Source organism: Carassius carassius, chromosome 14 (assembly GCF_963082965.1).
Source record: "Carassius carassius chromosome 14, fCarCar2.1, whole genome shotgun sequence".
Taxonomy (NCBI): Eukaryota; Metazoa; Chordata; class Actinopteri; order Cypriniformes; family Cyprinidae; genus Carassius; species Carassius carassius.
Window position 1 is genome coordinate 16,845,021 of NC_081768.1, and position 25,131 is coordinate 16,870,151.

At 38.5% G+C, this 25,131-nt stretch overlaps 1 protein-coding gene across 5 annotated transcripts in view; it reads right to left on the reverse strand.

The window, feature by feature from the left end:
* Positions 1-851: 851 nt before the first annotated feature.
* The window catches only part of kiaa1109 (KIAA1109 ortholog), a 78,911-nt gene continuing 54,631 nt past the window's right edge, over positions 852-25,131 (reverse strand). For 2 of the 5 annotated variants that reach the window (XM_059566399.1, XM_059566400.1), the window contains 35 exons: positions 24,511-24,608; positions 24,249-24,434; positions 23,943-24,111; positions 23,636-23,847; positions 21,430-21,628; positions 21,292-21,351; positions 20,516-20,742; positions 20,105-20,323; positions 19,209-19,339; positions 18,986-19,109; positions 18,788-18,903; positions 18,613-18,682; positions 17,908-17,955; positions 16,378-16,610; positions 16,088-16,291; positions 15,315-15,495; positions 14,826-15,009; positions 13,817-13,981; positions 13,592-13,731; positions 13,315-13,507; positions 12,969-13,160; positions 12,712-12,885; positions 11,901-12,038; positions 8,494-8,709; positions 8,250-8,400; positions 8,013-8,170; positions 6,495-6,684; positions 6,191-6,408; positions 5,860-6,111; positions 5,568-5,771; positions 4,330-4,524; positions 4,090-4,224; positions 3,845-4,013; positions 2,975-3,210; positions 852-1,513 (listed from right to left, as the gene is read on the reverse strand). In XM_059566399.1, coding sequence (XP_059422382.1) covers positions 2,991-3,210; positions 3,845-4,013; positions 4,090-4,224; positions 4,330-4,524; positions 5,568-5,771; positions 5,860-6,111; positions 6,191-6,408; positions 6,495-6,684; positions 8,013-8,170; positions 8,250-8,400; positions 8,494-8,709; positions 11,901-12,038; positions 12,712-12,885; positions 12,969-13,160; positions 13,315-13,507; positions 13,592-13,731; positions 13,817-13,981; positions 14,826-15,009; positions 15,315-15,495; positions 16,088-16,291; positions 16,378-16,610; positions 17,908-17,955; positions 18,613-18,682; positions 18,788-18,903; positions 18,986-19,109; positions 19,209-19,339; positions 20,105-20,323; positions 20,516-20,742; positions 21,292-21,351; positions 21,430-21,628; positions 23,636-23,847; positions 23,943-24,111; positions 24,249-24,434; positions 24,511-24,608 — 5,771 coding nt within the window. In that variant the 3' untranslated portion in view covers positions 852-1,513; positions 2,975-2,990. The remainder of the gene's footprint in view (positions 1,514-2,974; positions 3,211-3,844; positions 4,014-4,089; positions 4,225-4,329; positions 4,525-5,567; positions 5,772-5,859; positions 6,112-6,190; positions 6,409-6,494; positions 6,685-8,012; positions 8,171-8,249; positions 8,401-8,493; positions 8,710-11,900; positions 12,039-12,711; positions 12,886-12,968; positions 13,161-13,314; positions 13,508-13,591; positions 13,732-13,816; positions 13,982-14,825; positions 15,010-15,314; positions 15,496-16,087; positions 16,292-16,377; positions 16,611-17,907; positions 17,956-18,612; positions 18,683-18,787; positions 18,904-18,985; positions 19,110-19,208; positions 19,340-20,104; positions 20,324-20,515; positions 20,743-21,291; positions 21,352-21,429; positions 21,629-23,635; positions 23,848-23,942; positions 24,112-24,248; positions 24,435-24,510; positions 24,609-25,131) is intronic. The other 3 variants (XM_059566403.1, XM_059566402.1, XM_059566401.1) reach the window with 2 other exon arrangements.

Here is a 25,131-nt window from a genome sequence, read left to right on the forward strand (position 1 = left end):
TATCTGATGTCTTGTTTGTTTGTTTGCATTTGATCTTTTTTGCTGGATTTGTGAAGCTGAAAATGTATTTTAGTTGACACTTTAATCAAAATCATGAATTAAACTTGAAAGGGTAGATAGAAAGATTTCTGTCAGTTTCTTTACAAAGTCTTTTTCAAACATCAATTCCATTTCCTTTTGTGGTTTGTTGCTGCACGTGTGTGTGTGTGTGTGTGTGTGTGTGGAACAAGTGCATTTGAGGAAAAAAAGAAATCGGTGTCCAAAAATGTCCTCTTGCAGTTCACAATAAGCTTATAATAACTAATTTCATTTGGAGCTGTGTCGAATTTCGCGGGAAATGTCAGTTTATGAGAGATGACAATATCTGGCTTCATTGGATCTATATCTGACTATTCATTGGATCAAAAAATATATATATATGTGTGTGTGTGTGTGTGTATATATATATATATATATACATAAGATTTATTTCAAATAAAAACATTTAAAAAAGTTAACAGTACATACAGCCTGTGTGCAGTATGTTCTTTTTTGTATACTACTACAGATATTGTCAAATGTAGTAGTCATTCAAGTGTTTTATGTCTTAAGTGCACAGTACATAACAGATACCGCAAAAACAGCAATTACACTACTCTGACCATAGCCTATTACTGCAGGATGTATACAGTTATGACTGATCATTTTCTTTAAGCATGGAGTGAGATAACCTACTACATTTGTGCAGTATGCAAGAGCATATTGTATTCTGTAAGGCAACCTTCCATTTCCACAGCAATCAATGAACAGAACAGATTCATCTAATTTTCCATGAAACAATTAGGAGGAACAAAAAGTAGCCCAGAAATAACTTTCATTTTAGTAGTAATGATTTTATTCAGTTAAGAAATCAGCACATTGAACATATTTAGCTCTGTATATACAGTGGTCTATTGCACATGAAAAAGAAAAAAAGGAAAAGTATCGCCGCAGGCCTAACATAGGTAACAACTGCATTTAAGATATTTACATTTTGTTTGTCTATTTGAGTTAGAGCCTTGCTTTATAGGCCAGTTCACATTACACCGCACAGTCTGAGGTTCTGATGTATTCACAGGAATATCTGAGGCATTTCTACTCTATCATCCCTCGAAATGTGTTGTGAACCAGGCATCAGAAAATTTGGTCACTCTCAAAGGAATAATTAGGCTTCGGGATGTTCACAAGTCCTCTGCTGGTTTAAAGAACACTTTACCACTCGGTCAGGGGTTACCTGAATCATTTGCTCTTAAAATGTTAAATAAAACTATTTAAAAAGTCTGATTGGCAATAGACAGTATATTCATCACCTCAGAGAAAGAACACCAGAAGCACACCGCTCCTCTGAACTCATGTAAACTGATTTCAAGAGCACACCTGTATACTGTAGCTTAAGATCACTGCTCATTTGTTAGTGTCAGTGATGTATAAATGCATTTAATTCATGGTAAAAGTCCAAATGGCATTCAGCAGCAGCTATTCATGTCTCTGGGATCTGAAAATTAAAAAATAAAACTTTCAGTCTTCCAAGAGCTATGGCCATATAAACCAAGGCAAACATGAATGTTCACACAGTATAGCAATTACTGTAATGTGTGTGTGCTGTGCTGTACAGTAGTTTGCAATAAATCCAGTGGTTTCAGACAAGGTAAAAAAAAAAATAAGGAAATTCACATGGATGGCTCCAGAAAGCGGAAATGTATCAATACTAGGGATGCAACGAAAATTCGGCCACCGAAAATTTTCGGTTTTCGGCCGATAGACTTTTATCACCGAAACAACACGGCCGAAATGTTGTGATGACGCAAACAGAAACCGCGACCTGCACGTGCACCTGCATAGCGCAGACCACGAGCTCCCCGCGACATTCACTTCACACCAGTGAGAACATTATCTCTCTTCTTATTCCTTTATTCGCAACACTAAAGCGTCTCCTAATAAAGAGATTAAGACGGACCACGAAGTGAAAACAAAGAAAAGTAGAGTCTGTTAGCACACGTCTCACTGAGATCTTTTCGGATCCTCTGCACTTCATCGCGAATGTGCTTGATCCGCGTTATAAAGACTTGGATGCGGAAATAAGGCAGCGCGCACGAGAAATGATCCAGGCCGCGCTGGATGCGGAGAACCCGCGTGGAGACGGAGAAGCGCAGAAATTAAGACTCGTCTCTGCACCAGATGAGGGGCATGCACCCTCGTTGTCTGATGTGTTCAGTGGAATTCTGCAAGAAAGTGCCTCAAATAATAATAATACGTTGGCTATTTTGTTCTTAGGCTATTATATATGTGATAGCCATTTTTCTGCTAGATTTTCTGCTAGATTTCTGCTTTAATTTGATAAAAATGTTTATTTATGCCCTGGCCCTATTTAAATACACTCTCTCTAATATTTCTCAAATGTGAGGTAGATGACAAGCTCAACTGCTCAACAGCTAGATGGTTATCTGTCTGAAGTCCCCATCCCCAGAAGTGATAACAGTCTTGCCTACTGGAGAAGTAATGCACTTTCTAGTCCTACAGAGAAAAATTTCAAATGCACTTCACCTAAATGCACTTTGTTTTTATGAGAGAACAGTTAATTTTAAAACCTTTCTGTAGGCCTGTACATTATTATTTAATATACACATGAGTGGGATACATTTTTAGTTTGAATTTTATTTTAATACTGTGCATTGTTGCAATGTGCTTAATAAATATTGGCATAATTTGTAATTATGTATTTTTATGTTTTTTTTTTTTTATAATTTATGTAATTGTAATTATCTTTGAAACTTTAATATTCATTTATGCAATTGCAATGTCTTAATTTTAGTAAAGTTAGTACACGGTCATAGCAATAAATGCAATGGTACTAATAATTGGCATAATTTCTTTCGGTGTTTCGGTTTTCGGCCTTTGTTTTCTCTTTTTCGGTTTCGGCCAAGAATTTTCATTTCGGTGCATCCCTAATCAATACACTAGAGTGTTTCGAGTTAATGCTCCTCTTTGTCTCTATGGCCTTTCTTCTCTTTCTCATCCTGAAGTGCCATGCCAAGTTTCTTAATGAGAACGGACAGAACTTTATCCAGCGGGTCCATCACTCCTCTCTGCAGCCACTTGGGAATTGTAGTCCTGGCGTGGTGGAATCCCAGCTTCTGCAAGATGTAGTCCACCCCCACCGGATCGATCTTACGGCCCGTCCACGAGATCAACCTGAAACATATCACACGTCAAATGAATTCATTACCCACATCAACTGTGCTGATGATGGTGAAGTGAAGTGTAAATTATGGAGAAATGACACCACACATAACCACCTAGCAATATCCTAGTGACACCTTAACCACTTCCTAGCATTAGCAAGGCTTAGCGACCGTCTAGCAAATGCTTTTATCAACCAGCCATTCAGAAAACCTGAGCAACCACTTTAAAAACCTGTCTATTAACATACACTGACGTTCAAAAGTATGGGATCTGTATGATTTTTTATGTTTTTTAAAGAAGTCAGAAGGCTGTATCTATTTGCAGTTTCAACACTGATAATAAATCAACATTTTAGATTGATCTCTGAACGATCATGCGACACTGAATACTGGAGTAATGGCTTATGAAAACTCAGTGCTGTGTCTCAGAAATAAATTACATTTGAAAGTATATTAAAACCGATTTTATAAATTGCAATAATGGTTCACAATATTTTTTTTATCAAATAAATGCAGCCTTGTTGAGCATAAGACTCAATAAAATTTTTTTTTTAAAACTTGAAATAACTGATCCTCCACTTTTGAATGGCAGTGTAGACGTAGCTGAACTGAGAGGTCAGAAGGTCATGTGACTGCAGGGTTACCGTAGTGTGGGCTCCAGATGCCATGTGTTACAGAGGAACTCTCTCCAGTCCACTGTAGTGTAGTTCCCTCCCTCTTCATTTTCCCTCTTCTCCGACGAGGCCTCGTCCTGCTGCACCGTGGGGCTCTTCTGACCAGGTCGAGACGTAAAGATGCGTGGTGCGAAGAGAGCTGGAACACGAGCGACATGCTTCACTACAGTGACAGGACATGTATGAAGACAAGAATCTTCATTTCATGGTCTCACCTTTCTCCTTTTCTTTCAAGTATGCCGACACCAGGTCATGCAGGAACATGATGAGCTCTGCATCCATGGTAACGCAGATGTGATCGGTGAACTCAGTCACCACACTGCACTCCACTTTGGGTTTACTGCTGGCATCTGCAACACAGCTCAGAGTCAGCGAGGGTCCCGCACTCACACTATACAAGCTTAACTGCCAGAGGCTGCTAGAATATTACATTAGGGCAGTTTATAAGTCTGTACCACTGAGAGAAGGTTCCTCAGGGTCTTGTACATGGATGGATTTGAACTCGAGCTGCATTTTGGGAAGGGCAAAGATGGTCTCCGTTTCATGGTTGTAGCTGGAGGCGCCCTTGAAGCCGCTCAGGAGGCTGGAGCTCTTTGCTGCTGCGCCGCTCTCAGAGTTGTTTGCATCCACATTACGCAACAAGTTTAGCTCTGAGATGAGAGGAAATAAGAGACAGATATATTTATTGGGAAAGAACAGAAAATATAGTAATCATGAACAGCTGACAGTGTTTAGGCAACAAGATGGCTTTACACTGGCTCTGTTCCAGAAGCCAGTGAGCTGCCTGTATAAACAGTTTTTAAGGCATCATAGGTGTGCTCACCTAACTCTAACCCATGCAAAGGCTTTTCCACAAGACAGACAAAACGATCAAAATGGGGTTTTTTCTTGCTCAATTCTAAAGCATCATACTATACGTATTTTTGTGAGAATGCAATCCCATAATGCACTACAAAGAGCTAAGTGGGGAAATAAATTCTAAATTAGGAATGAAAGCAATGTCTATTACAAAAATTGTTCAAATCTAATTAAGAACAGATGTCTACAATAGTTTTACAGTTTTATGCTCTGAAATGGACTTGTTTGAAAAATGACTTGGAATGTAGTCTCTCCTGTGCTGTTCAAATCAGAATAACATATCTGAAACTGAAATTATTTAGGTAAATTCTGATATTAGAATAGAATCGTTTAGGTATCACGTTCTTGCGAAGATTATAGTAACATCCTAACTGTAAAATGTAGAAAATAATGAAATAATGACAATTATTAACCTCACATTTGGTATAAACAAAAACAGCAGACTGCGCTGAAAAATGTTAAGCGAATGGTGCTTATGTAAAATAAATACAGTGGTTACACAGCAGATCCCTAATAAGTAGTTTTTAAGTGCATCCTAAAATGCCATGGCAAATTTTCTGAAGATAGATTATCATGGCCAAACGAAACCATGGTGATAAAATTGCGATATCTCAAGACATGTAGAGGGGAAATTGCTGTCAAATTTGTGTTTACCTAAAGAAAAAAAGATTGACACGCACAATAAGAGTGTAGGGAGATAGAAAGAGATTAACCACAGCTGTACAATAACATACAACAAGAACTCTCTGCTGACTGTGAGTGTGAATGTGTAGAGTTAACATGATATCACATATCGGGCAATACACAGGCAGCTCAGTGAGTGTGCAATGTCTACCTTCATTCCTCATGGCAGTGACATAGTTGAACCATTCTTTGACTGTAGCCACCCCATGCGGGGGGTTTTCATGGCGGCGGCGGTTAACCTTAGTGATGGTTGCCATTGGGCTCTCCAGAGCACCGCAAGGCTTGGTTACCATTGTATTATGCCCAAGGTGAAAGTCAAGGGTTTGAACGATGTATGTAGAATCATCGCTGGAGCCTAGACAAATAATACAACCTGTAAGTCTGAATTTATGAAAGCTCCCTGAAATGATTGGTTGTATGGAAAGTTAGCACTATGTCTGTACCATCCTCCCAGATCTTCTGTGCTTCTGTCCAGAAGGCGATGTTGGGCTCTTCCAGATGGAACAGCACCCAAGACTTGGAACGGAAGTTGGGCCCGTGGAAACAAGCCAGAGTCATGTGATTGCCATGGAGACTCATGGAGCCACCCAGCTGCACAGCATCCTCTGGAAGAGGCATCTGGAAGAGGGAAATGTGACACCCCGCCACCATCTTCAACACACTGGGCCAATGCCTGTGATGAGCTGCATCCATATCTAAAAGAAACAGACATTTATGTTGGTCTTTATTATAAAATGTTTTTGTGAAATCTAGAATTGCCACAAGCACACTAACAGAGTTTAGCTGCTCCTTTGTCCATGTTGATGACCGGGGTTTTGGGAGGCATGTAGGGGACCGGGCCCCAGGTGGACAGGGCTCGCTTGCTGGTGTCAAACTGCTGTGTAAAGAACTCCTGCAGCTTCATGCCGATCTTTATCAGGTCAGGGGTTGTGGAGCGGGAGATGATCACCTGGAATATGTCCCACTGCAGGTCTCCATGTACAAAGATCTCACTGGAGGAGAATCACATCATTGAATGTTTGTTACAGTGGTGGTCATCTTTTACATAATCTTCACTTATATGATTGGCAGTTCTTACCTTTTCTCAGAAAGACTGGCATCGGTCGTGCAGAGGTTCACCTTCCACTCATCCTGGAGTTGCAGGTCAGCATTACTGAAGATGCCCATCAATATGCTGGAGCCCATGTAGTCCAGCCGGGCCTCTGTGGAGCCCATGGTGATCTGGATCTTATGACTGGGCTGTCGATTTGGATGTTCTGAAATATGAGCTGAAAGAACAATCAGTTCTCAGTCACTGAAAAGGACGAAAAGACACCAGTGTTGTGTGTCATACAGAATTGAAAAGGCCTTTACATTTCCAAATCAAATTCAGAATTTCAATTAAAGTAAAACTAAAATGGAATGAAATGTATACAGCTGTTTTTAAAGCGGTGTAGTTGAATTGGTGAAGTATGGACCGATATTTTCTTCTGTTTTACGATATGCATCCAAGTGCAACACATCACCAAGAAAAAAAGTAGGAGAGGGACTTTTATCTATTTGTTGTTGATTTAATGGAGGCACATCTGTGCTTGGAGTCGAGTAAGAGGTAGAGGTGACTAAATGATTGGAGAAGTGCTGCATAGGTCACCAAAATGTGAAGTCTGTTATGATACTTTGATTAAAAATTTCAATGTCAAAAAAATAAATATGTGTGTGCAGTAGATGACTCAATCACAATAAGCATTTTAAAAATTGAGTTTTGTTGTCTGTTAGTTTTTTACACATTACCCATAAAACTGTTATCATACACAACATCTGAAGAGTTCATTTGCAAAAACCGATAACTCCATTTTTATTGATTTTCAGATATCAATTTTTTTTATTGTGCATTCCAAGTAATATCAATCAAACTGCAGTTGGGTTGTTTTGATTATGTACCGTATTTTCCGGACTATAAGTCGCACTTTTTTTTCATAGTTTGGCTGGTCCTGCCACTTATAGTCAGGTGCGACTTATTTATCAAAATTAATTTGACATGAACCAAGAGAAATGAACTAAGAGAAATGAACCAACAGAAAACATTACCGTCTACAGCCGCGAGAGTGCGCTCTATGCTATTCATTGCTCCTGTAGTCTACACTGAGCAGCATAGAGCGCCCCCTTGCGGCTTAAACGGTATTGTTTTCTCTTGGTTCTAAATAAATGCGACTTATATATGTTTTTTCCTCATCTTGACGTATTTTTGGACTGATGCTACTTATACTCAGGTGCAACTTATAGTCCGAAAAATACGTAATTACTTAAAATTCAGTTAATTAAGTATTTTTTTCTTCATAGAGGAGAAACATCATTAATAGACATAATATACTAGATATACAAACAATAGATTCAGCCAATAGCAATATTTAGTTTTATAAAGTTTTGTGGTGGTGAATGACAAAATTAAAGTCCGTTTTGATAGCCATTGAAACTGGTTTAACATTATTAGAATTATGCATATTAATTAGAATTAATTAGAGAACATACGCATTCATAAAAAAAAAATCATTTAGTGATAGTAACTTCTCTCTCTCAAAAATAAAGCTAAATACATAAATTGATAAAAGTTACTTACAGACCATCTCGAGTGTGTTGACATCAATGTTGCCACCCACCACTCCTCCTTTGGAATCCAGTTTGGAGCGGCCCAGTCCAACAGACATGCTGATCTCACGATCTCGGTTACTACCCACGGACAGACGGCCCTGACTCTTCAGCCCACTCGTTGTCCAACTGTTCAAACACACATTCAGAATTAGACATCAGACAGCATATTAAGCACCTTAAAATTGTTTCGATATGTCTTTCATACGTATTGTTTCCCATGACGTTGCTCATGTTCATCTGGACATTAAGCTGTTTAAGGTTGATGGCGAACACCACCAGCGTCTCCCATGGCGAACCTTGCTGTGCTGCTGCTTTTCCATTCCGGAACGACGGGGTGGAGGTCTTGGTAACAGAGTCTGTAGAAACACAGACACACAACGTTGGTTTTTATATGTAAGCCCCAGAGCAGCGCATCATCAACAGAGCCCCAGCACCATGTACATGCGTACCTCTGCGCGGTGCTGAGGAGTCGGACACGCTGCGGGAACGTCCGGTGGCAGGTGATCTGAGGTGTGCATGGCTTGGTGTGGCATCAGTGAAGACGGAGGAGGAGGGGTGTTGAGTGGACTTGCCGTCCCATGTCCTCCAGTACGCTTTACGGCTGGACTCAGGAGACAGGTGCTGCGCGATGCTCTCCACAGAGTCTGGCGTTGCAGGACCTGAGGCTACAACACACATCTGCTCTTAGTATTAACAGTTTCCAGCACTGACGATGTAAGATGACTGGAAACAGGTGAGCAGAAATACATTACTGCTCAAAATCTCTGATTTTAATAAGATATTTAGGTGATCTTTTTATTACATGCTTTCTGAAGCACGTCTTAAAGGTATAATTCACCTAAAAATTAAAAGTCTGTAGAATTTCTCACCATCAAGACATTCCATAACAATATGAAACCCCAATGAGGGGTTTCTGAACCCCTAAATTAGAACTACAAAACCTAGAAGATCTAAAAAGCTTAGAGGTGTCGTAAACGTGTCATGACATGGTTAACCCACAGATCCTCATATCAACCCTACTGGCAAAGGGCATCTCAGGAACCGCACTTCAGTGGTTTGAGTCTTACCTATCAGATGGGTCCTTCAAAGTATCTTAGAGAGGTGAGGTGTCCAAGTCACAACATCTAACAACTGGGGTGCATCAGGGCTCAGTTCTTGGACCACTTCTCTTCTCTGTCTACATGGCATCATCACGTTCTGTCATTCAGAAACATGGCTTTTCATACCACTGCTATGCTGATGACACTCAACTCTACCTCTCATTTCATCCTGATGATCCAACGGTAGCTACTTGCAACTCAGCTTGTCTAACAGACATTTCTTGCTTGATGAAGGTCCATCACCTTCAACTCAACCTTGCCAAGTCAGAACGGCTTGTGGTTCCAGCAAACCCATCGTTTCATCACAATTTCACCATCAAGTTAGGCACATCAACCATAACTCCTTCAAAAACAGCTAGAAGCCTTGGAGTTATGATTAGAGTTATAATTATGATCAGGCTAGACTATTGCAATGCTCTCTTGGCAGGTCTTCCAGCCACTTCTATCAAACCTTTACAATGAATCCAGAACACGGCAGCAAGATTAATTTTTAATGAGCCCAAAAAGAACACAGGTCACACCTGTTTAGCAATTTGCACTGGCTACCAGTAGCTGTTCGCATAAAATTCAAGGCATTGATGTTTGCCTACAAAACCATCACTGGCTCTGCACCCATTTACCTAAAATGTATTACTTCAGACTTATGTGCCCTCTAGAAGCTTGCATTCTGCAAGTGAACGTCGCTTGATTGTGCCATCCCAAAGAAGCACAAAGTCACTTTTACGTACTTTTAAATTGAATGTTCCCTCCTAGTGGAATGACCTCCCCATCTCAATCCGAGCAACTGAGTCCTTAGCCATCTTCAAGAATCGGCTTAAAACCCATCTCTCCCATCTTTATTTGACACTCTAACTTTATCACCCACTATTCTAACTCTATTCTTAAAAAAAAAAAAAAAAAACATCTAACTACCCTTCTTATCTTTTTGTATTCTATTTTCTTTTTCGTTTATTATACATATACACACACATATATATATATATATATATATATATATATATATATATATATATATATATATATATATATATATATATATATATATATATATATATATATATATATATATATATATATATATAAAGACCTCTAACACTAGCTTGCTTGATTCTTTTTCTATTCTATCGGTTTTATTTTTATTTATTATATTATTTAAAAGCTATGTGTACTGTGTTTAAGCTAACTGAGACTTGTTATAGCACTTATATATCATTGCTCTTTTTGTTGTTTTTGATTGCTTCCACTGCCCTCATTTGTAAGTTGCTTTGGATAAAAGCGTCTGCTAAATGACTAAATGTAAATGTAAAATTAACCCATTTGAATCTAATTTAATTGGTTTAATCCAAATCTTGTGAAGAGATGCCATCTCTTTATATGATGAATAGATTTAATTAAGCTTTTATTCATTTAAACCACACATAGAGTGCATCACATATGCTAAATATGGAAACTTGTGTGTCCATCACATACTAGAGCAGATCCCATTGGTTCTCTCACATCACAATCACACACACGTTTGAGCTTCCATGTTTACCATATGTGATGTGCTCTAAGTATATACCAATCATTGCTTGGATGCAAATTAAACCTGTTCATGTTGATCATCTCTTTTTACAAAACTTGGATTAAATGGCTCGATTGACATTTCGTCTGTCGAAGGCATAGGACCATAAAATGTTCGTCCAATCAAAATGTTCGGTCTGAAAGTTATGATAGGCTGTCCTACCTGCCTGTCAAAATATGTATTTGCATACCTCTGTGCACACTGTTTGCACAGACATATGTCATCAGCATCTTCCAGCAAGAGTTAAAGGCGCTATTATTGTAATATTATGCTTTCAAAGCGAACTTTCTATCACTAGCCTTTCCTAAATCGCCTACCCTACCATTAATGATCCCTATTATGTTCAGTGGAGGGACAGAAACCTCTCATATTTCATTTAAAAAAATCTTCATTTGTGTTTTAAAGATTAACCAAAGTGTTATGGGCTTAGAATGGCATAAGGGTGGCTAAATAACGATTTTTATTTTTAGGTGATCTATCTCTTTAAGCAACTCAATACCTCAAAGCTAGATTCATCAATTCATAATGCTATTTTCCTTTTGACTATTCTACCCTTTTTCTTATATTTTCATTTTTTTTTTATTTAGCTTTGTCAATGACATTCACAATGACTTTTCACTGCTGCATATGTTTTGGCATGTACGGTTCAATAAAGCTGCCAGCTGTGCACCAGTGAGGGGTCTGTTTCTCAAACTAGAAACTCTGATATGCTTCTTGTTGTCCAGCAGGCATCTGTCACAGTTATATACGGTTTGCTTTCTTCTTTCCAGACAGCAGTGCATGAAATATCCTCCGTCTCTCAAAAGAACAACTGATGAAATGTGTTTTGTTTTTGTTGTTTTTTTGTGGCTATTTCTGAAACCAAAACTGGTCTTAAGAAAAGGAAGTGTTCAATACTCCAACCACTGAAAAAACACCGTATTATGATTGCCACACTTCAGTAGCACAACTTTTTCATCTTAGATGATAAGGCTTTATTTAACAAATATGAAAATATATTAAAAAAAAATAAATAAATAAATAAATAAAATAAAATAAAGTATTTAATTAAAGACATATTTAAAACCTAATAATAATAATAATTTACAATATTACAATTAAATGCTATTTTTGTGAAGCATCCCTACATCAACTTAATAGTGATTCCAAACTGTTTAACCATATTGTAATGATGAGAGTGTATATGTATAACCTGGTAAGTTAATGGTCTGGTCTCCTAAAAACAATCTCCTGGCAATGCTTCTGCGGTACCAAGCACGGGGAAACGCTAGAATCTCACTCAGGCGTCTCATGTCATACTTGAAGGAAGCAGAACCGATATCACACACCGCTAGTAGAAAAAAAGAACACACACACACATATTGTGTCATAAATTGAGACAACTGAAAGATTCCCTTTTATTGCATTTCATTATTAAACAAACTACCATTCAAAAGTTTGGGGTTAGAATTTTTTCTTATGCAAAAATACATTAAAACAGTAATACTTGTGAAATATTATTACAATTTAATGTTTTTTTGGAGATCAATAATAAGTTTTATTATTATCAGTGTGGATATGAAAATGTGATAAATTGTTTTAGGATTGTTTTCCTTGAATAGAAAGTTCAAAAGAACCTCATTTATTTGAAACACAAATCTTTTTTAACTTTATAAATATTATATATTAGTATTCCTGTGGCTCAAGTGGTAGAGCATTGCGTTAGCAACGCAAGGTTGTGGGTTCGATTCCCGGGGAACACGTTAGGTAAAAACTGTTAGCCTGAATGCACTGTAAGTCGCTTTGAATAAAAGCGACTGCTAAATGCATATATTTTATTAATTTATTTATCTTTACTGTCACTTTTGATCAATGGAATGCATAACTGCTACAAAAAAAAAAAAAAAGCATCTTACTGACCCTAAACTTTTGTGTATGTATTCATGCATAATGCTAAAGTATGAGACATTTGGAAAAAGCTTCAGTAGGGTGATATATCAGACATCCTGAAGGAAATTCCTCACCGGAGATGTTGATAAGAGTTGTGTCCATCTTCCCACCCTTGCTGGCAATGAGAGTATCAATAAATGCTGGACATCCTGTCCGTCTCATCCGGGAAAGGCTGACTTTTACAAACTCCAGGTTGATGGAGAGAGAGTCTTTCCTGCCTGTCACTGAGGAGGCCTCCTCGTCAACTCCTAAAAAAAAAAAACAATGATATCTTTAGAGTTTTACAACTGTCAAAATATGTCTGAGGACTGTCTCTGCACAGGGCTCTCACCCAGTGGTCCTGGTCCAGGTGGGAGGCCAGTAACTGCAGATTTCTGTTTGCCGGCTCCATAAGGATGAAACACAAACAGTGAAAAATCTGACATACAGGCGGTAAAGCTCAGACCTGATGAATTTAAGGATGGGCCTGTTAGATCTGATTGGCTGCTGTGGTGGCGACTCCGGCCTGGGGGACTGGATGGACCTGAGGGTTGGAAGACATTTCAGTGGTTCCATTAGCCAATACACTCTCAAACCATTGAGAACTAAAAGAAACACCACTTACTGACCCCAAAAAACTGAATAGTAGTGTATTTCAAAATAACATAAGAGAGATTTTCAGGACAGTCCATTTATACCTTTGCTTCCAGGCACTCTGTTGGCATTGTGGACCGATGGAGGTGTGGAAGAGGGGGTGTGTTGTCCCTCAGATGGATGGGTGGTGGGCTCAAGCTCACCTCTGTTGGATGAGAACACCAGGTCTAGAGAGGGAAGTTTCAGCATACACTCCACTCGGGACATGGGCAGACAGCTAAACCGGATCTGAGATGGCTGAGAAACAAACAAGACGGAATTAGCCAACCGCTTTGAGATGGTTCCTACTAGTTAGTATTTCTTGAAGGAACACTGGTATACCTGCACCCTGACATAAACTACCACATCCACAGGGAAGGAAGAGTATGGAGATGTAGCAGAAGACACAAGAGACACCTGAGACTCCTCCAGAGGCTCCACAGAATCAAAGTGACCTACATCTTCCTCAGGAACATTCAGAGCTACAGAAACACGCATTGAATATCAGCATAAAGTGTACACATGGAAAGGAAAAGCGATAAATGTTCAAACAAAAAGCACACTGACTTGCGTAGTTCCTGTCGATTGGTGTGATGGGAATGGTCTCCAGCGCTTTCTCCAGGAAGTCTAGCAGACATGGACTGATGACCATTTCCTCTGGCAGTGTCTGCAGAGCTACCCATGCATACAGCTTAGCCGTCTTCACCCCTACACTTGCTTTCCCTTTAGCTGCTAACGCAAACACAAAATCACACAGACATAAATTTAAAAAACAACCCTTCTCTGTTGCCAATTTATAAATTTTTCATGCACTGTAAGCAACAGATTCCTGTTCAGGATGCAAACATATGGCATCTAATGCAGCTCCTGCATGCATGATGCACAGTAACACAGCCAAAAAACCCAGAAATTGTTTAACACAAGCATAAGATTCAATGAAATGTCATAGAAAATGGTAAAAAAAAATTGTGATCAATATATAGCAATGTCCAGATCCATTAATAGCTTGCAGTTTAATTCATTTATGTGAAAAAGAGAAGCTTAAACATCTCAATGAAACAACATGAGGTGGAGTAATTTCTTTCTTCATTTATTTGTGAACTATTCCTTGAAGCAATTGCTGAGATATTTAATTATATTTAATTACATTTATTCATTTAGAAGATACTTTTATACAAAATGACTTCTGGGTACTTACTGTTATTTAATATATTTAGTGTTATTTTAGTTTTTTTTACTACTGTTCAAAAGTTCAGGGTTGATAAAAAAATGTTAAGAAATAAATACATTGATTTCACCAAGGAATAAAATTTAAAAGGAATTAAATAAAAGATTTCTATTTCAAATGTATGCTGCTTTTTAAACTTTCTATTCATAAAAAAATCCTAGAAAAAATGTCTCAACCCAAGCACATAAGCAGTAAGCCACAGCAGAAAAAAGACCTTGCAGAGGCAACTGGAAACCCTGATTCTAGATAGTCATGCACTACAGTGGAGCTCAGAGCTGTGGGCCATGCTCCAGTGACAGAGACAAGGCTGAGCGCATGCAGACGACGAGACAGGAAGAGAGTGTGTACCTGAAGGGAGAGGAGGGGGAGGTGGGGAGAGGAGTGTGTAAGTCTTGCCAGGGCCTGAGGCTGCTGGTGTGGGTGCATCTCTCATACCATACAGCTTGGACTCTTTGGAAAAGGTTCTGGGAAGGGATGATCCACGCGTGGCATTGGGCGAATCAGTCTTCAGCATTTTAGAATTGTAATGCAGCTGTAAAAGAAACAGGGTGGGGTGGGCTTGAATTTTTTCCTTTGCAGTGGTTGAGCATTGTAACCCATGATATTGGTTGCTGGTTGCATGAATGTTAGTGCAATTTAAATGCATTTAAATAGGCCTATAGACCTATGAGTGTTTTACACATCAAAATGAGTGCTGATATAACGTCATCTGACACTCAAATCTCAAAATATACGTCTCAGATTAGAAAAAAAATAGCCAAAAAAAGTTCTACTTTACTTGAACCACAAGAAAATACACATAGCTGTGTGAAGAATGTCAAAAGACCCACAGCAGACCTTAACATCCACTCCAGGAATATAGAAGACAGTGGTCTCAATATCACTGCTCTTGCTCTGCAGAGAGGTGGGCACTCGCTTTGCATTCAGTAGTTGGGAGCTGGAGGCAAAACTGTGCTGCTGCTTTCGCTTCTTAGGAGGAGATTCCTGATCCAGACTCCTCGAACTCCGCTCACAGCTCCTAAACAACAGAACGAGAACGAGAAATACATTTTACAGGAGCATTTTGCAGCCCTGATAAAAATCCAAACCAAAAAAGAGTGATGTAGGGATGACATTTTTGTAGACCAAAGGATTTTTTTTCCCCCAGTTACATTATCCTGAAGTCAATGGGTTTTATGTTTTATGTTTTTTGGTTAAATCTGAGGTTGTTGACATCCCATATGTATGCAAATCATTCTAACTCAAACTTTCACAGGAATTGTTTGTTAAATAAAGACTAAAAGAGTGGTTGGAAGCTTAACGGTGGTGTTGCTACAGCCACATGACCGTAGTATAGTTTGTCTTTTTACTTCGGATTGTATTAGGCTTCAAAGTTCAGCGAAGTTGTGTTCATTTGTGAAGATTGTCATTCTGAACATAGCATGCAAGAATCATTAACTTTTGTTGGTCACAGCTTTATTTTTTTGCAATAATCCAAATCCTATTGAGTTTTTGTTGAGGGAACCAGGGTGATTCTAACTTCCAGGTTGGCCATCAAACATGCCATCACTGCAAAGTGCTCGACTCATTAAAGACAACATGACTGTGACTATTTTGTTGTGTCTCTTCACCTCCTCAGTGCGAGATCTTCATGCTCGGGTGGGTGGGTGCTGGGGTGCAGCACACACTTGCCGCTGTCAATCTCAACACGCACATCCAGCTCGAAGTCAATGTTCCGCTCAGTGGGCGGAGTCAATGCTCCACGCTGTGGGGGTGTGGCCAGCCAGCGCTCGCTGAATAACGCTGACAGTGCAGATGGCTTTCTCTGAGAGCCCCTGAAAAACACGAACGTACATACTGTCAGTTTAGTGAGTGTAATTGTGTTTGTGCAGTGTTTCCATGTGCTGTGTGTTCAACACACCCTGGTCTGCGATAATAGCTGTGTGGTCTTTCCCTGTCAAACTCGTCGTCTTTGTCTGAATCCTCTGACGAAGTCGAGAAGAGCTCGTCACGGCGACTGTCATCAGGCTGGAAGGGAATGGTTGGTGAAAAGACTGCGGGTGTGCCAGGGGCACTGAACACTGAGCATGATGGGTAATGGGCAGGATCATCAATGGTGACAGACAACAGGTCCAACTCTGTCTCCTCCGGGAACTTCAACAACCAGTGAAAGCCAATAGTCAGATGATTGGTCTATATATCTATCCATCTGTTCATCAGTTTCTCTCTCCTAAAGGATTTATACCTCTCGACTATATGAGTGGCTCTAACAGAAACAGATCTAGGTCACACGTCACCACAAAATCAAAAGAAAAATAGAGGGGAAAAAAAAACCATTCAGGTGTATTTTAAGGATCATGATATTAGTGACTTTATTAGTGTATCATTATCTCCCAATACTGGATGTTTAACAAATCTCAAAATGAAGTTCTTTTATACTTTACATTTTTACGTTAATGTTTTGATGCCTACGTTTATTTATAACATTTAAAACAACTGAATTTTAGTAAATTGCAGTGTAGAAAAAAAAAAGTGTCGAATTTTATCAGTTTTCAATCATCAAATGTTGGAATTGGACAGAATTTGAATATCAGTGCATCACTACCATCATATATCTGGACATTTTATCCTTGGGTTTGTAATTACCATTATATTCAATGGTGATCCATCTTGGCGTAATACAGAAATGTTTACGAAATTACTTAAATATTGTTCCAATGCAAATAAATAAATAATAAAGCTTTCATGTTATTGAGGCAAAATGCAATTTCTATTTTTTATTAATTTTTTTGTGATTTTGTGGTGAAATATAACCCTGGCATGTCTAAAAGCTCAATGGCCACTAAGCTATTATAATGGGCCTATCCTTTTATCCAACTGTCTAACATTTACAATTTTCTCCTCAACTGGACTTCTGTTTGGATCATGGAGTGGAAAAGTGCTATAATATTTCCACTGAACACTTACTTGAATGTCAGTTTATCATCTATCAATCCATAATTACGTCACTTTATCTGTTGATGTACTCAAAACCTAAACTAAACTGAAACCAGTGAGGACTTAAGAAAGCTTTTCCTTTTTCCCAATTCATGCTTTTCACTACCACCCAGAGGAGGAGAGAGGGATGAGAAATGAAAAGATGAAAAGATGGACAGATGACTAGAAAGACATCATGAGCAATGCAACTGACAAAGATCCAGACATGCTGAAGAAACGATGAAGAGTTGATTAGTTACACCAACACAGCACAAGAACAGCTTCAGCATATGGAGTGAGAGTGTGTGTTAATGAATGCCTAAGATCCTAAAAGGCTAAAATCATTCGCCACAGATGAGTTTTGATTGGATTTTGAAAAGCAGATTTAGATTTAGCGATTTCACACCATAAGACTTTCATGCATAGAGATTCTGAGGTGATTTTAAGATTTGATTTGTCCATTTTTCTCAGATACCTTAAAAACAGAGTCAGCTGGACTTGGGATTGCGTTTGGGGTTTCCATCTTAAACACAAACAAACTTACTGAGCTATATAGAACATGAACATACATGTTCAGCACAGTACGTGTATAAAATACATATGGTTTTCATTAAGTACAAAGTGAAGCACTTGCAGGTGAAACCATAAAACCAATGAGTGTGTGTATGTGTGTGTATTTGTCCAAGTACACTGCTGTTCAAACGTTTGGGGTCAGTAAGATATTTGAATATTTTGGAAAATAAGTCTGCATTTATTTGATCAAAAATACAATAAAACATATTGGTCATGTTGCTGTTCAAAAAACATTTCTTATAATCAAATGTTGCAGTTGTGTATATTAATATTTTTGTGTAAACTGAGATAAAAAAAAATGTAATGATTCTTTGATTAATAGAATAAAGTTTAATAAATAATAAAGATAACGAATTGAAATGTCTTGACTGTCACTTGTGATCAATGGCATCCTTTGCAAAATAGAACATTTTATTTATAAACAAAATCTTGCTGACCCCAAATTTGGTGGTAATGCTAATGTAAAAGCAAAGCTTTATTTAACTTCACAAACGTCGCTGACACATAAACACTTAACATGAAGATGGAATGACAGAATGATGACAAAAAAGATGCATACAGCATTTTAAATGACTCAGGCACACATAGATGTACGCATACACACTACCGTGTCAATGTTGAAGGTAACCCTTGGTGCTGGAGATGCTGCATCCACTTTAATGTCTGGCAGTTCGTCCCTTTAGAGAGACACAAATCAATCAATCAAAGAACAAACTAATGATGTGTAACTGAAATGCATTAAACCATCTGTGATTAAATGTGAGTGAGTATGTATGTTATACCTAGGTCTATCCGACCTCTTCATTGGTGGTCTGCCTGTTGCTGAAATGCTCTTTGATCTGCTGTTGCTGTAGCTTGGCTTGTATCCTAAACCCCATTTATCTTTCAATGACGCAGCCTTAAAAGCACAAACCCAATTAATGCAACATTTTATCTCCACCACACTTTCAATATAGCGAGATGAACCAAGTCTTTCTCACCCGCATGCTGGAGCGCCGTAACTTCTTGCGCACATCCCGACGGATATCATTGACAGCGACAGATTCCAAATGCTGATAGCGCTGTATTTCCTGGTTTATGGTGCCTTCACTTGCTCCCAGTTTCCTTCGAAAGAACAAAAAAAACATGGATTTTTTTTTTTTTTTTTACAAAAAACAGATTGAGGTATATTGATTATTATTATTAATGTCAGGCTGACATTACTTGAGATCATCAATAACTTTGGCTTGCTCATTGAGTTCTCTAATATCCACCAAGCGCTTTGAGAACTTCCGTCCACGAGCATCGATTATCTGATTGCTCACGACTGCCTGTCTGCGCAAGTCAACAGACTCCTGTATGAGGGAAAACAACTGTCAAAATAATATATTTAAGATACGGGACACACTTAGAGGTGGGCGGTATGACAATATCTTATATTTTCTTATCATGGTAGATTGAGTAATTCAAAAACAGCATATACACCATATTATTATTTTATTTCATTTTACAAATATACATTTACACTGCCATTCAAAAGTTTATGTTTTTGAAAGAAGACTTAGAAGAGGCTCAACAAGGCGTCCTGTTTTTTTTTTTGACTAAAAATACAGTACAAACAGAAATGTGAAATATTATTACAATTAAGAAAAAAATTCTTTATTTTTTTTTTTTATGCAAGCTATACCCGTAATGGAAAAGCTGAATTATGTATATTTTTCAGGTTATTTCATCATTCCGCCCATCCCTAGGTACAGTCATGCATAAGAGTCAAAACAAGTGTGGCTCATTCCAACACAAAAATCACAGCACCACCCCAAAAAACTGATTACTGAACAAAGTTTGTCCATGATAAATGCATCCTTTGGAAACGAGAAATAAGAAGAGTCTAAGATGTCACTGGCCACTCATTTCTCACGGAGAGGAATCAGACCAAACTAAAAAGCAGCAAGAAATTGCTTGACATATTTCAGTTCTAGGCACAGTTCAACAAGGTTTTGAGTGATGTGACTGATCTTAAAAGCAACTTCCACCCTGACAGCATGAACAAGATGGAGAGAAAGAAGGTGACACAGAAAGAGAGAGGACTGAAAAGCAAACGGGAGCTCTGAAGTACATACACAGCCCCAGGACAGGGGTCTGGGATGTTTAGTTCGTTCTGCATTGGCTGTGGACGACAGGCGAACACTTCTCGACTTTAGCCGAGTGATTGTGGATGATGGAGAAATATTACGACACTCAGAAGGTGAGAGGGGAGGGGGGCTGGGGCTAATGCCCAGAATGCTGTTCACCAGCCGCCTCCTGAATGAAAGTCTGGGACTGAGATCCCCTTCAGGAAACTGCAAACATGGGCTAGTTTAAAACCAACACAAATGCACACCACTACACAGACATTGAGTACAAATGAGCACAAAGACACTTCACATTTCCTGCTCTGAACATAAAAATGACATTAATATACCAAAGAAGCAGACAATGCAAATAAAAAAATAGTTAAAAAGACTTGTGACATTAAGAGTGCAAGCTCTGACCGAGTGAATGGTGGGAGACATGCCGTCACTCTTGTCCTCGTCTGATAAGTCGGCCATGTTGACTGAGTTGAGGTCTGTGATGTCATCACTGTCCTCTTCACCAGTCAGAGAGGTGAGCGTGTTACCCAGAGCATTCAGACGCTTGCCGATGTTGGGATCCATGTGCACATCGATACCACACATCTTCCACAAGACATTTAGCGTCCACGTCCCTGCACTGCTGCTTTCTGGAGTATTTGAAAGATTTTGTTAATAACTACAGACAAAGATCAAATATGAAGTCAGTATGAAATCAAACTGACAATGTGCATTTTCTTCCTTAATGCAAATTCTTTTGTGCATTTTTGTAAAATGATGGGGTCAGTAAGATCTTAAGAACTTAACATTTTTATTAAACAAGGAAGCATTAAAGCAACTGTTAAAACATGTATAATGTTATTTATAATCGTAATAATGCTGTTCTTTTAAATCTTTTATTCATAAAAGAATCCTGAGGGGGGTACCACTGTTTTCAACATTGACAATAATGAATTATTACTTAGCCATCAAGTCAACATATTCAAATGATTTCTGAAGGCTCATGTGACACTGAAGACTGGAATACTAATGCTGAAAATTTAGCATTGCCATCAGAGAAATAAATCACATGTATATTAAAATAAAAAAACATTTATTTTAAATTGTAATAATGTTTCACAATCTTCCTGTTTTTACTGTATTTTTGAATAAATAAATGCAGCCTAGAAAATTACTGCAGAACATTGTTTTATTCATACCTGCGGATGCCTGGCCTGTCGTTCTGGAGCAAACCTCATAAGTGCCATCAGGGACAACACCTAGAAAGCCACATCGAGTATTTCAAGAATCATGGAAGCATTATGGGGCCAAATACAGACACTTTAAGTTTTACTCACAGGCATTCATGACCAGGTCTCCTCTGACCTCAGGTTTCCAGTCATCCCAAGTGGTCTCAAACCCCTCAGCAAATCGAATGCAAAAGTTCTTGAAATGGCCTTTGCTGACCAGAGATTCAGAGGAGCAGGCTGTGATTAGCGTACTCTCGATGGTTAACACTAGCGCTGAGCCAGCATCAAAATCAATACTGTGATTGGCCTATGTACAGCAGAAAGAAGGGCCAAACATTTAACATCAATCATTCTAACCAGAAATGGAAATATTTCAAGTGTATAAAAGGTGAAATACAAGCCTACAGTATTTTATACAGTTGTAACATATGAGCAGTTCATTCATTCATTGGTTCTGAATTAATGAATCATGGTTCGTTGAATCTAAAACAATACACTTTGTGTGCGTTGCATAACTGGTTAAGCCCTGTTATGCGATAGTTATGAGTCCCGGATTTATAACTTGGAAATGTTTCTCCTAATTAATGTTCTCAAGTAGAGCCAGTATTCTGTAACCCTACCCCTGACCAGGTCATAAAATTTTATGACCCAACTGGGAGAAACAGGAAAGCCCAGCTCGCTGGAATTTTTGTAAGAAAAGAGAAAAGTACCTTTGTAAAATGTATTCTAAATATATTTACTGTATTGCCTTTTTGTGCTTAGATGTCTTCCCATATCAAATTGGAGTATCTGCAATTTTATTGTGTGTTAATCAAATGTTAAATGTGTGTAATTCTGCATATGAATGTAACTATAGAAGGTTTATATCATTTTTACCTGCCATTCTTGGTATCTGTTCAACCGTCTTGTTGTGACTGGACCATTCATACATAGGAAATGAATGTAAAATGTATTTATTCTGGAATTACCATCTTGCTGGAATATAACTGCTGAATTCTGACAACACCATAAGTTACGCGAGTGGGTGTTTCCTCAGAGACAAAGGAACTTTTTCCCGCTTCAGATCGTGGACGTTCATTGGTTGTTCACGCGAACAGAGGCGTGAACCAGTCGCTCCATAAGAGAACTGACCCAGGAAGTTCTCGTTGCTTTTCGTCTGAACACTTGGTCCGAACACTTCGTCTGAGAGAATGCCTTTTTTTTCGAGGGCTCCTTAGGGAGCTCTCATCTCCGTTTTTCTTTGCTTTTCTTTACTAAGTTTATTCTCATATGCGCGTATCCCTACACAAGGAAGACGAACTCTGCATCATTTCTTTAGTAACTTCACATTCGTTGAACCTTTGAAACTTTGCGCGAGTCTGCTCGCCCCGGAAGACACGAGAGAACACGCCTAGCTCCAAAAGAACGACACACGCACGCTCGACTTTAACAGCCACAAAGAGACCCACATGCAAGTATTATTTCCTATAGAGATTTAAATGCTGCTTAAAGGTTGTCTATTACCTTTTCAAGGTGATCTGATTCCTTTATGTCTTTCAAAAGGTTACTGTCTGTGATTTTGCCATACTGAGTGATCATTTTGTGATCGACTATTTCTCTCTCATTTTCTCTCGCTCACCCTTTCATCCTCTTTCTCTCTCATCTGTATCCGTTATGTCTTGTATTTGTTTTTACTGTTTGTATTGTTATACGCATATTTACTCTGTGTGTATCATATTTTGATGCATTATTAGTTCAATTATTAAAATCCAATATATATTCATGATTGCTTCTGTCTAAAATGCTCACATCACGAAGTCAATGAAATGTTCGATCTTAGCTACAAAGCTTATTTGTTACTCTTCAGTAACCTAAATTTTATAAGGACAGGAGAATAGTTTCATGGCCAGAAACAATTTTTCCTGTAATTATTAGAAGTGATAACTTTATTGAAAGTCGATAAGTTAATCTTACGGCCGTTTGCTGGACAAACCACTGTTCCATTTGCATTAATTCCCAGTAAAAGATATCATGATAATTGATATAAAGAATGGAACATTGACATATTAATGAGTAAATTACAGTGCCTTGTAATGAGTTATTGATATATACAATTGACTTATTTTTCATCTTCAATAATTTTAATGTAACTGTCATATGAGATATATATTAATCATATTCCTGATTAATTATTAAAATTCCCTTTATATCATTTGAGTTATTTTAAATGTACTACCCAGTGCGGATACACAGTTAAAAGTCCTGTTCACACCAAACTGACAAGTCTAAACATTAAAAAGAACGATAAATAGATTGTCTATCAGTGAGGATCCACCTGTGTGGTGCTGGTGATCGGCAGGCAGATGCCCAGGTCATTGACAGTGAGCTGCAGGAAGAGAGTGCTGAAGGCCTGGACGCTGGTCTGCTGTATGGCTGGCAGTTTGTCCACCACCTCTTTGGTGGCCATATGAATGTCTGAGTTGAGAGCCAAGCGCTGTTCCTTCCAGTTATCAAAGGCAGCCTTATAGTTTAGCCAGAACAAAACAGCTACAACAGACATACAAATACACAATTACAAAAAATAAATAAAAAATCCACCAACGGATGAACACGATAAAACAAAAGGCTAAGTGTGGACTGACCTCTGTCAAATGCTACTGGCTGAGCAAAAACAATAGGACGGTTGAGTGTGATTAAGACAGCCTCTTTATCAGAGCTACCACTGATCTCCTCCTTAAGAGCATTGCGCAAACCGATTCGAGTGCGGAAATACGCCACCTGGTGGAAATCTGACCCTGCCTCCTCGTACACCTGCAAGAGACAGTGTCACGACAACAGTGATTAACTGATAGTGTGCACCACCTTATCAAAATCACATGCAAGAACAGGAAAGTTTATTGAGAGCAATGAATAACAGGGTTGCTCTTTATGTTTTGGTGACTAGCTACCTGATGTTTGACTATTTGCCCCAAAGCCAAATTGAGATCCACTTGACATTTGCCAAAGAGCTTCAGGTAGTTACTTCCTGTGGGAGTAGTCTTGCACTGAACCCGATTGGACAGTTCAAGCTCAATCCAGCCCGTCTCAAAGCGCACTGCCCTCATTGAAGGAGTGGTGGCTGTCATTTGAATCCCCTACAACAGAAAAAAACATACTGAAGAAGTCTAAAAAGTCTGTGAGATTCACTTAAAATTATTTATTAGTACAAACCTTAAAAGTCAGGTTAATAGAATAAAGCAAAATTTTAGGTTTGTCGCCATCTGTTGACACATCGTGTTCATTCCACAGTGGGATTGGCTGTTCGCCTCCTACAGAAACAAACACATTTCACACAGCTGGTGTGAAATCAAGCCAAGTCAAGTAAAAGAACAGGTAACACTTTATGTTAAGGTGTCCATGTTACACATGGTACGTGAACTTAAAATTAAAATACCAATAAATTATGTAGCCCTAAACCAAACCCTAACCCTAGCCATATAGACCTTTTGGTTACAGTTGAGATTTTAACATTCACGTTAATAATACAAATGATGCATTAGGACCTGCGTTTACTGACCTAATAAACTCTTTTGGATTCAAGCGAAATGTCACCGGGCCCGCTCATCATTTTAATCGTACACTAGATATAATTATATTGCATGGAATTAATCTTATTGATATAGATATTGTACCTTAAAGTGATGATGTTACAGACCATTTCCTTGTATCGTGCATGCTGCGTATCACTGATATTAACTATATGGCTCAGAGTTACCGTCTGGGCAGAACTATTGTTCCAGCCACCAAAGACAGATTTGTGAATAACCTGCCTGATCTATCTCAACTGATATG